This window comes from Netta rufina, assembly GCF_964035555.1.
Source record: "Netta rufina genome assembly, chromosome: 8".
Lineage (NCBI taxonomy): Eukaryota > Metazoa > Chordata > Aves > Anseriformes > Anatidae > Netta > Netta rufina.
The window spans coordinates 6934560-6945995 of NC_140131.1; the positions used below are offsets into that span (position 1 = coordinate 6934560).

The following is an 11436-nucleotide window of genomic DNA, read 5'->3' on the forward strand; positions in this document are numbered from 1 at the left end:
GAACCGGCCCGAACGGCTCCGGCCGCGGGTCCCGCTGCCCGGTGCCGCCGTCGGCTCTGCCCGCTGCGGGAGCGCGGTCCCGGTGCGGCCGCTCGGGGCGGTTTCTTTCTTTTTTTTTTTTTTTTCCTTTTTTCTTTTCCTTTTTTTTTTTTGTTTTTTGTTTTTTTCCCCTCCTGGATCGTTGCCCTCGTGGCGAGGGGCCGTGCCGCCGGAGGAGCCGGATTCCGTGGAGGGACGCTGCTGACCGGTGATAACAGCGCAAGGGGGGGGAGCGGGGAGCCGAGCCCGGCGGCACCGGGGCTCGCCGGCCCCCGGCGGGCGGCACAGCTCGGCGGCGAGCCCGGCGCCATGGACTCGGCGCTGCCCCGCCAGGTGCGCCCGGGCAGCGGGGGCGGCGGGGGCGGCCTGAGCTGCGCGCCCAGAGCCCGGGGACGCAGCGGGGAGCGAGGAAGGAAGGAAGAAGGAAGGAAAAGAAAGGAAAGGAGGGGGGGCGGGAGGGCGCGGAGGGGCTCCGGGAGCCGCGGCGAGAGGCGGGGGGGGCTCGCATGCCGCCCCCCGGGCCCCCGCCCGCGCCCCCGTCCCCCGCGCCTAGAGCCCCGGGGGCGCTCCGCGGGTGCCCCCGGCCCCTCGGGGGCCGCCGTCGGGCTCGCCCCTTCCCTGCGGCCGGCGGCATGGAGCTGCGCTCGGAGCTGCCCAGCGTGCCCGCCGCGGCCCCCCCCGGTGCCCCCCAGCTCAGTGGCGGCGGCGGCGGCGGCCGCGGCGGCGACGCTGCCGGTGAGCGTGGCCGGGAGCCTGCTGCGGGCTCCGCCGCTGCTGCTGCGGGCGGCCGAGAAGTACCCGCGGACGCCCAAGTGCGCCCGGTGCCGCAACCACGGCGTGGTGTCGGCGCTGAAGGGCCACAAGCGGTACTGCCGCTGGAAGGACTGCATGTGCGCCAAGTGCACCCTGATCGCCGAGCGGCAGCGCGTCATGGCCGCGCAGGTGGCGCTGCGCCGCCAGCAGGCGCAGGAGGAGAACGAGGCCCGCGAGCTGCAGCTGCTCTACGGCACCGCCGAGGGGCTGGCCCTGGCGGCCGCCAACGGCATCATCCCGCCCCGGCCCGCGTACGAGGTCTTCGGCTCCGTCTGCGCCGGGGCCGGCGGCGAGGGAGGCGCCGGCGCCTCAGGTGAGGCTGCGAGGGGATGGGGCTGAGGGTGGGGGTGTGGGGCGGATGGACGGACCGACCGACGGACGGGGGGGTGCGTGGCTGTGTGTGTCCGTCTGTGTCTGTGTGTCCGTGTGGGGCTGGCGGCCGCGCTGACGGCTCTCTCCCTTCTCCCCCCCGCGCCCCGCAGACGCCAAGGTGCAGAAGTTCGAGCTGTTCCCCAAGACGCTGCTGCCGAGCCGCGCCGTGACCCCGCAGCAGGCGGCCGGGAAGCCCCTGTCCCCCGACGGCGAGGCCGCGCCCGGCACCTCCTCCCCGGAGGCTCGCCACGGCTCGGGCTCGGAGAACGGGGACGGCGAGTCCTTCCTCAGCTCGCCCGTCTCCAAGGGCCCGAAGGAGGGCGAGGAGAGCCCGGGCTCCATCAGCCCGCTGGGCTCGGACTCGGGCTCGGAGGCGGACAAGGACGAGCAGGACCCGTCGCCCTCGGCCGGCGGCCGGCAGCGGACTCCCATCGACATCCTGACGCGCGTCTTCCCGGCGCACAAGCGCAGCGTGCTGGAGCTGGTGCTGCAGGGCTGCGGCGGCGACGTGGTGCAGGCCATCGAGCAGATCCTCAACAACCGCGGCCCGGACAAGGGCCCCGAGGAGGGCTGGGCTCGGGATGGTGCCCTGCAGGGCCTCCCGCCCGCCCCGGCCGCCGCCGCCCACCACCACCGGCCTTTGATAGCCGGAGCCATGGCCCCCGCCATCGGCACGCTGGGCAGCCGCTCGGCCTTCTCCCCGCTGCAGCCCAACGCCACGCACTTCGGGGCCGAGGCCAGCGCCTACCCGCTGGGCACCCACCTGGGACTCAACCCGCTGCGCCTCGCCTACTCGGCGCACAGCCGGGGACTGGCCTTCATGACCCCTTACTCGACGGCCGGGCTCATGCCCACGCTCGGCTTTCGGCCGCCCGTGGACTACGCCTTCAGCGACCTCATGCGAGACCGCTCCGCCGTGCACAAGGAGCAGGTCTACTCCGGCGGCCTCTACGGGCCCATGGTCAACAACACCCCCGAGAAGCAATAGCGCGGCCTCGGCGGCGGGGTGGGGGGTGCCAGCATGGCCAGGGGGCTCGGGTGCGGTTGCTGCCACCGCCCTCGGTGGCACTTGGGGGTGGGCAGGGAGCTGGGCAGAGCTGGGTGCCTTCAGAGGGCCAGAAGGTGCGCTTGGGTTGGGGAGGCACGAGTCGCTCTTTGTTGCTTATGGCCATAAGCATGGATATACCCTGGGTGTGCTGCGGGGTGGGTACATGCACACGTACCGCACACACACACACACACACACTCCCCCCATACATTTATATATATGTATACTAGCAAGTGTATAATGTTATAAAATGGAAATCTAAGTTATTAATGTAACTCGTAGGTGAACTTGGTATTAACGTTAAGCTAAAGGTTAGACAGCTCATTGTAATACTTACCAGGCATATAGATGAAATATATTGTCAAATTGAAAGCCCTTCTCCTCCTGCCCCCGGAAATGTTACGACCTGTATATAACATTGGAAAGTAGATATATTTGTAACTGTCCGTAGGACCCAGGCGCCAATGGTGTATGACGGTTTAATAAGCCTCCTTCATTTGTGATCTGCAAGAAAATTGCTTTCTCGTTCCAATGTAGCAAACTTCTTGCTGTTTCTAACAGGTAATTCTGTGTTTCCATTTCATAGAAATAAATGTTATTTTCTATTAAAAAAAAACCAACAGTGGTATAAGTGGCAAGTGGTATTTGATCAGGCGGTGAGAGTGTTTTGGGAGATTGGTTTGGCAAGCACGGTCTATATCTGAAGGAGTTTACAAAACTAGTACAAATATGTTTATTACATTTTTATCATCGTGAAACCAGGTAGACTCCGGAAAATTTGCAAATAAAAGCGAAGCCTACAAATGGGACCAATTTCCGTATCAACTGAAATTGTTAAAGAACTTTATTTCCAGTTCTGGTCTTTATCTTATTCACGCCAGAAAAAAAAAAATAATAAAATAAAACCCGGAGATGCAAGTTGAAGCGGGAAATTTTCCTTACAAATCTTGCCGATTTTTTTTTTCCTTTTTTTCTTTTTTCTGTCATTTTCAGAAGATCTGCCCCTGGTGTGCTGGCACTGAACGGCGCGGGGGCTCCCCGGGGCCGCAGCTGACGGCCGCCCAGGGCGCGGGGGCGCGCCGGAGGCGGGGGCGCGCCCGGCCGCTGCTTCGGGAGCACCTCTCCGCTTTGCTTTCGGTATCCGGGGGGGCTCTTGGGTGCCGTGGGGCTGGCGCTGCCCCGGCCCCATCCCACTTCGTGCCTGCGCTCGGGTCGGCCGGAGGATGCTCACGCACCCAGAGCGGGTGCGGTGCGGGGCTGCACGAAACCCGTGGAGGCTCCTAAAGTTGGTTGGTATGGAAACCTAATCCCCCCGAAGCGCTCCGTGGCACAGCTGGACTGTTTGCTCTCGCACTGCAAACAGACGCGGGTAAACACGGGCTGCCAGCTGCCGGGGGCGCCCCGCAGCCGGGGACAGCTCCGTGTCGCCGGGGGCTGGCGACCAGCCCCGGCCCCAAAAGCTGGAGGCAGCGAAACGCCCTTCTGCGCTCCCCGGCGCGATTGATCAAGCTGGATACAATTTTCAGATTTTCTTCGGGGAGTAAATATTGCAGATTACACCTAGGTAAATACTTTTGACCCCGATCCACCCCGGGAGCAGCCAAATCAATATCACAAGGGAAACTTTTTAGAGTCTCGTGTTCCAAGAGCGGGTGAAACTTAATATTACTACAATAAAACGGTTTAATAAAGAAGGGCTTTAATAGTGAGCTAATTTGATTGAGTTTCCTAATTCCACTTTAATTGGAAAAGGAGTTGTCTGTTTGGTTATAAAGTGCCAGGGTTATGTTAGACTGGAAAGAAAGAAAAAAAAAAGATGGACTTTGAGCATCTGAATAAACTTTTTTTTTCCTTTTTTTTTTTTCTTTTCTTTTTTTTTTTTTTTTCTTTTTTCGTTTGGCAGCTGACTTTGTGCAGGATGGGTTTCCATATCTAGCATTATGAATGGGCTACAAAGAGCTGCTACTTAAAGAAACCAGGTCGCCACATTTCTCCCATTCTAGCCCTGTTGAGAAGGGCTTAGGAGGTGTTGATTTAACTCGGCTCCCCTTTTAATTATAAAAGCCATTCTTGTGTAGTTGGCCGGGCAGGACGATTTATCCGAATTGTTGCCGCGTCCTGGAGATTGGCTTGAGCTTGGATTTATACAGCCGACCGTGGGGATCACGACGATTAACTTTCATATGGATAGTTTAGGATGTTAAACCGGGGGGAGCAGCAGGAGGGGGGAAGAGAACCTGATACATTGTCCCTATTGATGTAATTCCCCTAGATTAAAAAAAAAAAATAAATCCCCTGGGCTCGAAGCTGCCTCGGAGAGGTTCGTGCACAGAAGCCTCTGGCAGGCCATAAAATATTCAGGTCCCTTTTAGAGTAAAATAAAATGCTGTCACTTGAATAAAAATCCGCGGGACCGAGTATAAATTATTTGTAAAGCGGCGAGGCTGCAGGCGAGCGCTCCCAAACTTCCCTGCTAATTAAATCTTAATCCATTGGTCGCGGGCAGCGGCGGGGCTGTACCGGGGGCTGCCGCACACAGCCGGCCGCGTTCCGCAGCGATATTAACGGCACCGCTGCTTGACGGGAATCAGCACTAATCCGCGCCACGATAAAGATCAAATTAGACTAACAGTTTAGTAGCGAAACCACATTCCTTCACCCAACGTGAACCTCTCCGCGCCCCGCTCGCTGCCAGGCGGCCTCCGAGGCCGAGGCCGGCTCGGGAAGGCTCCGGCACCCCCCCAGCCGCCTCCCCTCACCCCGTGGGCCTCGCCGGCTTGTCGCGGGGGCCCTGGGGGATAAAGGAGCCCCCGGGCGAGGTCGCTTCCCTCCGGCTCCGGCCCTGCCTTTTGCTCCCGGCTCTCCCCCGCCTGCCGGTGCCCCGCTGCCGGCCTGGGGAGCGCCCGCGGCACCGCGCTGCCTCCGCGGGGAGGGAAGGAGGCAAGGAGGGAAGGAGGCAAGGATGCAAAGAAGCAAGGAGGCAAAGAGGGAAGGGAGTGCGGGCGCTGGGCGAGCAGAGCCGCTTGCCGTGCCCGCCTCGGCACCGCTGGGGTGATAGCGGCCCCCTCCCCGTCCCACCGGCCTCCCCTCGCCCCGCTCTCCCTCCGGGGCATCCCTTCCTCCCGACGGCCAGCTCCGGTATCGCCCTGTTCCGACATGGGTCCAGCGGGGCGCAGGGCGAGGCGTCCCCCAAACTTTTCCCCTGCCTCCCCTCCCCGAGCGGGCATCCCCCCCGCGCTGTCATTGCATCCCCATGGCAACTGCGGCAAGCCCTCCCGTGCCGGGACGACACCGGGGAAGTATTCACTATATCGAGACGTGAGCCAGCAGGTGGAAAAAACGAGGAGGAGCGGCTCCGCAGGGCGAGGAGGCTGCAGCCACTGCCTCCGGGAGCCTCGCACCGGGGAGCGGCGGCGGCGCCCGGAGCCGGGGCGCGGGGACCCGGCGGGGCCGGAGCCGCTCCGGGGGCACCGGGGGAGCCGCGGGTTCGTTCCCATCTCGGTCTCCCCGATTCAGTCGGGTTTCGGCAGAAATGCTCTGCTGCAGAAATGATTCCTGCTCCGTTGCTGTTCCTTTGCAGACCTCCCCTTTCATCTCCCCTCATCTTTTTATTGGAAAAATGAAGGAAACGCGATATTGGGTTTGAGGTAGAAAAAAGAGACACGAAACACGAAATAAACTAAAGTTGCACAACGTTTTTCCTTTTTTATTTTTAAAACAAGCTTTTCGTTTTCAGGAGAAAAAAAGAAAGATTTTTAAGTGCGTTTTCATCTAAAACCGATCCCTTTTCAGCCAGATCCCCTTGTTTCTGCATAATCCAACAGTAAATGGAAGAAACACTCTGGAGCTGTGGCACCCCGTGCATCACCAGCCCCTGTGCACGGCACCATCCGAGCATCAGCGCCAGCTGAGCATCCTGCCCTGGCCTTGCCTTCAGGATTTGGGAGACCCATTGAGGGGAAGCAGGGTGCAGGGAGAGCGAGGTATTGCTTGGGGGGATGGCCAGGAAGGGCCTGGAGGGCAGGGGAAGATGCTGGCTGACCCCAGGCAGGTGTGAGGCCCTACCCGGAGTGGGGTGATGCTGGGGGTTAAAGGAGCAGGGTGCAGAGGGCAGGCAGGGCCTTCACACAGCTCGCAGGAACCAGGGGGTGAATTCCAGCACACCAGGGGGGGCTGGCAGGGCCTTGGGCTCATGAAAGCTCACAGGGAGCTCGGTGCAGGAGTGAGGGCTGTGGAAGTGCTTGGGAATCCCTGGAATAACGTTTTGGTGCTCGTATTATGAGAGCGCAATGAAAGTGCTGTGTCAGTCTCTGGGCTGAAGGGCAGCCATTGCCATGGGACATGCCAGGCAGCTCCTCAGGCTGCCTTCAAAGCCTGTTACAAAGCGCCTTTCCTGAGGGAGCCTTTGCACTGCACAGGCTAAACAAGAGTAAGAAGGTACTGCATGGCAGGATTCACATTTTCAGGGAAACTACGAGAAGCTCTTAATTTCTGATATAGTGATAAAAGGAGATCAGGAGATTCAATTACATGCATGCTCACAATGCTGGCTGAGCAACTTGCCATCAGTGTAGAATGGGGATGGGTGTTTTTACAGTGACTCATTGATTGTTCATGTGGAAGCGAGTAAGTCAAGGGAGATGGAAATGCTTAAAGACAGGAAGACATTACTAACAGTCCAAACTGCAACAGGCTGATTGCTAACCACGTCTAACACTAACAGAGGCTGAGGCTGGCTCTATCCAAATGGGATAGTGAGCTCCTGTTCGGCTCTACCCCAGGTGTGAATTCGGCAGACACGTGGACAAGGGCATGATGAGACACACGCCTGGGGGATAATTCTGCCTGGAATGTTGTTTTGTGCAGTGTTGGATTTACCTGTATGTGGGATCTAAAGTCTTAGATTTTATCTTAACTCCTTGCAAACTTTAAACTAGAGGGAAAAACAGTGCTTCCTGACAGGCCTGTGTTGATGGAACAGCAAAATCTTGTCACCTACAATCTGTGGGTACCTTTTCTGTAAGAAGTGGTGATGTGTGGGATGCACTCTGGTCCCTGACTTCACACAGAACATTTTCTAAATGAACTTTGCAATGCAGATCTGTGTGTGTGGGTAAGGATGAATCCTTTCACATGACCTCAATGTCTGTATACTTTCAGTGAGTCAGGATTTGGATTTTATTTTTTTCCTGCCTTACATTTCCTCCTTTCTTTTTTGGATCTTAGTAGCATACTGTAAAATTTGTAAGAGTAATGATAAAGGTTGTTTCTTTGTGGTGATGATGATGATTTTTTTTTTTTTCCAATTACAGGAAAGAATGAAAAATGTCTGGAGAGAAAACCTAGATGAATTTAAGATTTTCAGAAAACAATGTAGAAATTAATTGAAAACATTTGCCCAAAGTCCCACCACCCATCAATAATTACAGATCTGCTATGCATATTTTCAGAAAGTAGTTGACCATTTAAGTTGGTATATATAACAGATGAGAAGGATCTGTGCAAATCTGTGTAGGTTTGTGACAGCAGGGCAGACTCTTGGGGGAAAGAGGGAAATGGAAAGGAAACCAGAAACAGAGTGAATCTTTTCGTGTGGTCTGACAGGCAGATGGAAAGCATGAATTACAAAGGCTTTTAAAAAGATCTGTTTGGGGTTTATGTTTACAAGGAGACTTAACAAGACTGGTTGGCCTTAAAATGCTGAGGTCTTTGCTAAAATCAGATGTTTGGAAGTGGAATGGGTTACTAGCCCTGACCCAGAATATAGAAGAGGTTCACAGAGATTCAACAAGACAGGAGCAGGGGCAATACACCCATAAACCGTTCAGCAGATTTGGAAAAGGGCTTAGAGGTCAGCAGGACGTGGAGTCGGGGAAGGGAGGAGGGCATGGCCCTTGCTAAATGGAGCTGGATCCAGAGACCAGGAACTTCTGACTGAGGGCAGCCACGGCACCAGGAGAAGACACTGCCAGAACAAGCTTGGATTTGTGCAGCAGGGACTGACTTGCTGATGAAACAGATTTATAGGGAACAAAGGTATCAAAATATTACCTCACTTTCTTGTAAGTGGGATACGGGATATTGATTTCTTCTCATGGACAGGGGAAGCCCGTGATCCACTTGGGTAGAACCTATGGATTTCCCCAGTTTCCTAAATCTCCTGCTTGAAAGGTTAGCCGTAGATATTTACAGCCAAATGAATGGAGCTAATAGTGGAGATTATAATTTAAAGAGCTTTTGCTTTGCAAGGGAAGACTCGGATATCTCACGCTGGTTATGAGAATTTAATTAAAGACCTGTTCAATAGGAGTAAATGGCACATGTTCATGCACACAGAAGATGAAATAAAACTGCGGTGCTCAGTCTAGTGCACTAGAATGAAGTTACAAGATGCCTGTCTTTTTCATGCTTGGAGGGATGAATTATAGTTAATTTCTCTAATAATTCTTTTTGTCCACATGATGAAGCTTTGCTTTGACACAGAGAAGATAATCCTAATGCAGTGGGGCCAGGAGTCAGAAGATGTTCTCACAGATCTGGCAGGCAAACAGGGCTGGCCCCTCACTAAAATCCATACCCTTCTTTCTTTTTTTCACATCCATCAGAACATAATTTTGAACATGCAGAAAATAGTATAAGGCTTGTAGATTTGGGGATTCATACATCAGGTAGCTTACAATCTTCATCTCCTGCACAGCAGACTAATGAGTTAACCCAGCTCTAAACTAGAGTGTAATGGTATCAAAATATCCAGGATCTACCCTACAGCTCTGGCAGATACTGGAGAAACTGGAAAAGGCATTATGATGTGTTTCACTATTATTGTGTTATTCTTTAATAGTTACATTAAAATGGCTAAGGATTCTGATGTCAGGCAGAAATGTATGTTAACTACCCCAGTGGGAATCTGTGAATCTTTCATTTTGGCTTCCTAATTCTCTCCTGGGAGAGCACTCCTTTTTTTTTTTTTTTTTTTTTTCTTGTACCTTGGTCACCAAATAACTTGCCTTATCTCAGCATGGAAAGATACGTACCTCTCTGATTTGCAAAGAGTTCAAAACCTGTGCAAGATGTGTTCATCAGCATGCTTAGCTAGCAGAGTTGTTTCAAACTGTAGAGCAGAGCTGGCAAAACTGTGTACTCAGCTATCAGGTGGGAGATGGCTCTGTTAAGCTGGAAGTCTGTGGTGATGGGGACAATGAGCAATAGTGTGTTTTTAAAATCAGGGATGACCTAGGAGCCTTACCTCCTGTGTTATTTTATTAGTCATCACTGAAATGTCAAAGCAAAGTTAGTCCTGATTAGATGTGCTGAACTGAACAGGAGCAAATGATGTTTCATAAACTGTAAAAAGCTGAGGCTGATCTGGTGAAGTCATTGGTAAAATCTCTGTTTTTCTTGGATGCCTCAGCAGGGTAGATGCTGCAGCTGATGGATGTCAATGATATTGGGCAGCAGCTCTCTCATTAAGAAATTGCCTGCTGGAACTCCCTCCAGCCATCTGGCATCCAAAATGCAACAGCGAAAGGGATCCTGTTGGTGATTTTCAGTAAATGTTTTGCACAGAGCCATCTTTGTTGACTGTGTCTATTGTTTTGCAGATGTTTATGGTATCATGAATCTTTTTTTTTTTTTTTAACCCTAATTGAAACTCATGCTTCACCAGTCCAAGGATTAACTTCATCATAACAAAAATAAATTTTGCATGATTTTCTTTTTTATCCCAAAGTGTACATTTGTACATTTTTAGATGGCTTCTCAGATCATGTTTGATTTTAAACATTTACATTTTTAATCCCCTAACTAATGTTGGGCTTTTTTGAAAAAAAAATCAAAAATTATGTATACATATGATAACCTTTTCATGGTTTGTTCGCTGTTTTTTTTTTTTTTTGAGATTTTTTTTTCTTAAATAATAGACTGTAGTTATTTTTCTTAAAGCTTCTGAAGGCTTTATGAGCAACAACAATGAAAATATTAGTGTACTTCACCCTGTCTGGCTGTAATCGGGTTTTATTTTGCCACAAATGACAATCACTTAGTCTCTTTTCCCCTCAGTTTAAATTTTGATGCAATTGGGGGTCTCAAAAGTTACATTTATAGATTCTGGTCTCACCTGGGCAAGTCTTTGTTTCTTCACAAAACCAAGCACTGAGTGTTGTCTTGAAGCAGGATGCACAGCACAGAAGTGCTGTGGTAGCAACATGCTGCTGGTGCTCAGTGGGTGTGGGCCCCCGATCTGCTCAGAGATTAATCTGAAAATGAAGTGATTTATGAAATAGGTAAAATTGACACTTCAACTGAGTGTGGTACATTTATAGCAAAGCATATTTATTTCGTATATCAAGTCTTTTGAAAGGTACAATTATCCCTTATAGTTAGAGGTTGGTTTGTTTAACTTTCAATGGATTATTCTCATGGAATAAGAATGAGACATTGCTGTTGCAGAGGAGCACTGGGACCTTGTAAATGAAGGAAGCTGTGAGGTTTTGTAGTGAAAACTGCACATGGGTCTCAGAAGACTTGGTTTGTGTACTAAATTCTGCTGCTGATTTATCAACACTATGTGACCTTGAGCTACTCAAAACAATTTTTATTTTTTAAAAGTCAGTACTAAAACTGACAGTCTCCTGTTTTAGTAAGAGATGCACAGGGCTTGAATTGCAGACTTTTGTACTACTTGAGTATTTATTTTTAATAAGGGTCCTAATTAAGTGTGCAATCTCTGTTGCAGGAAAGCTCTCCTGGACTCTGTCTTCATTCATTAAAATGTGTCAAATTCCTCAGAGTTTAGAGCAGAGCTCTAACAATGGCAAAAGAGACCCTATGTCCTGACTATATACTAACATGTGCCAAAGAATAAGCTTGTTAATAAGTACTTGTTCAGTGATAAAGTATAGCAACAAGGGGTTATATATTTCCTCACTTCCCACTACACGAGCAGAGCCCCTGAGTTTGCTCAGGAAGCTATACTGTTGTGAGACATGGAAAAGTAAAATATGCTCTGCTTTATAATAAGTCATTCCAGCTCTGTCTAATTAACACTTCCTAGTGTTAATTGTAACCCCCTGTTCTGTGTTTTTCAGGGACAATATTTCCCAAGTATTGCTGATGAAATGTCAGGCAGAGGTAATAATTTTGTTTTCCTTGCTATTATAACATTG

At 51.9% G+C, this 11436-nt stretch overlaps 1 protein-coding gene across 1 annotated transcript; it reads left to right on the forward strand.

The window, feature by feature from the left end:
• Window positions 1–671: 671 nt before the first annotated feature.
• LOC311212241 (doublesex- and mab-3-related transcription factor A2-like) lies at window positions 672–2212 on the forward strand (the record flags this gene model as incomplete). The annotated part of the gene is given in 4 exon segments (XM_084291487.1): window positions 672–727; window positions 729–1176; window positions 1178–1193; window positions 1335–2212. Coding segments are annotated over 4 exon segments (1398 nt in total).
• Between the last annotated feature and the right edge of the window lie 9224 nt (window positions 2213–11436).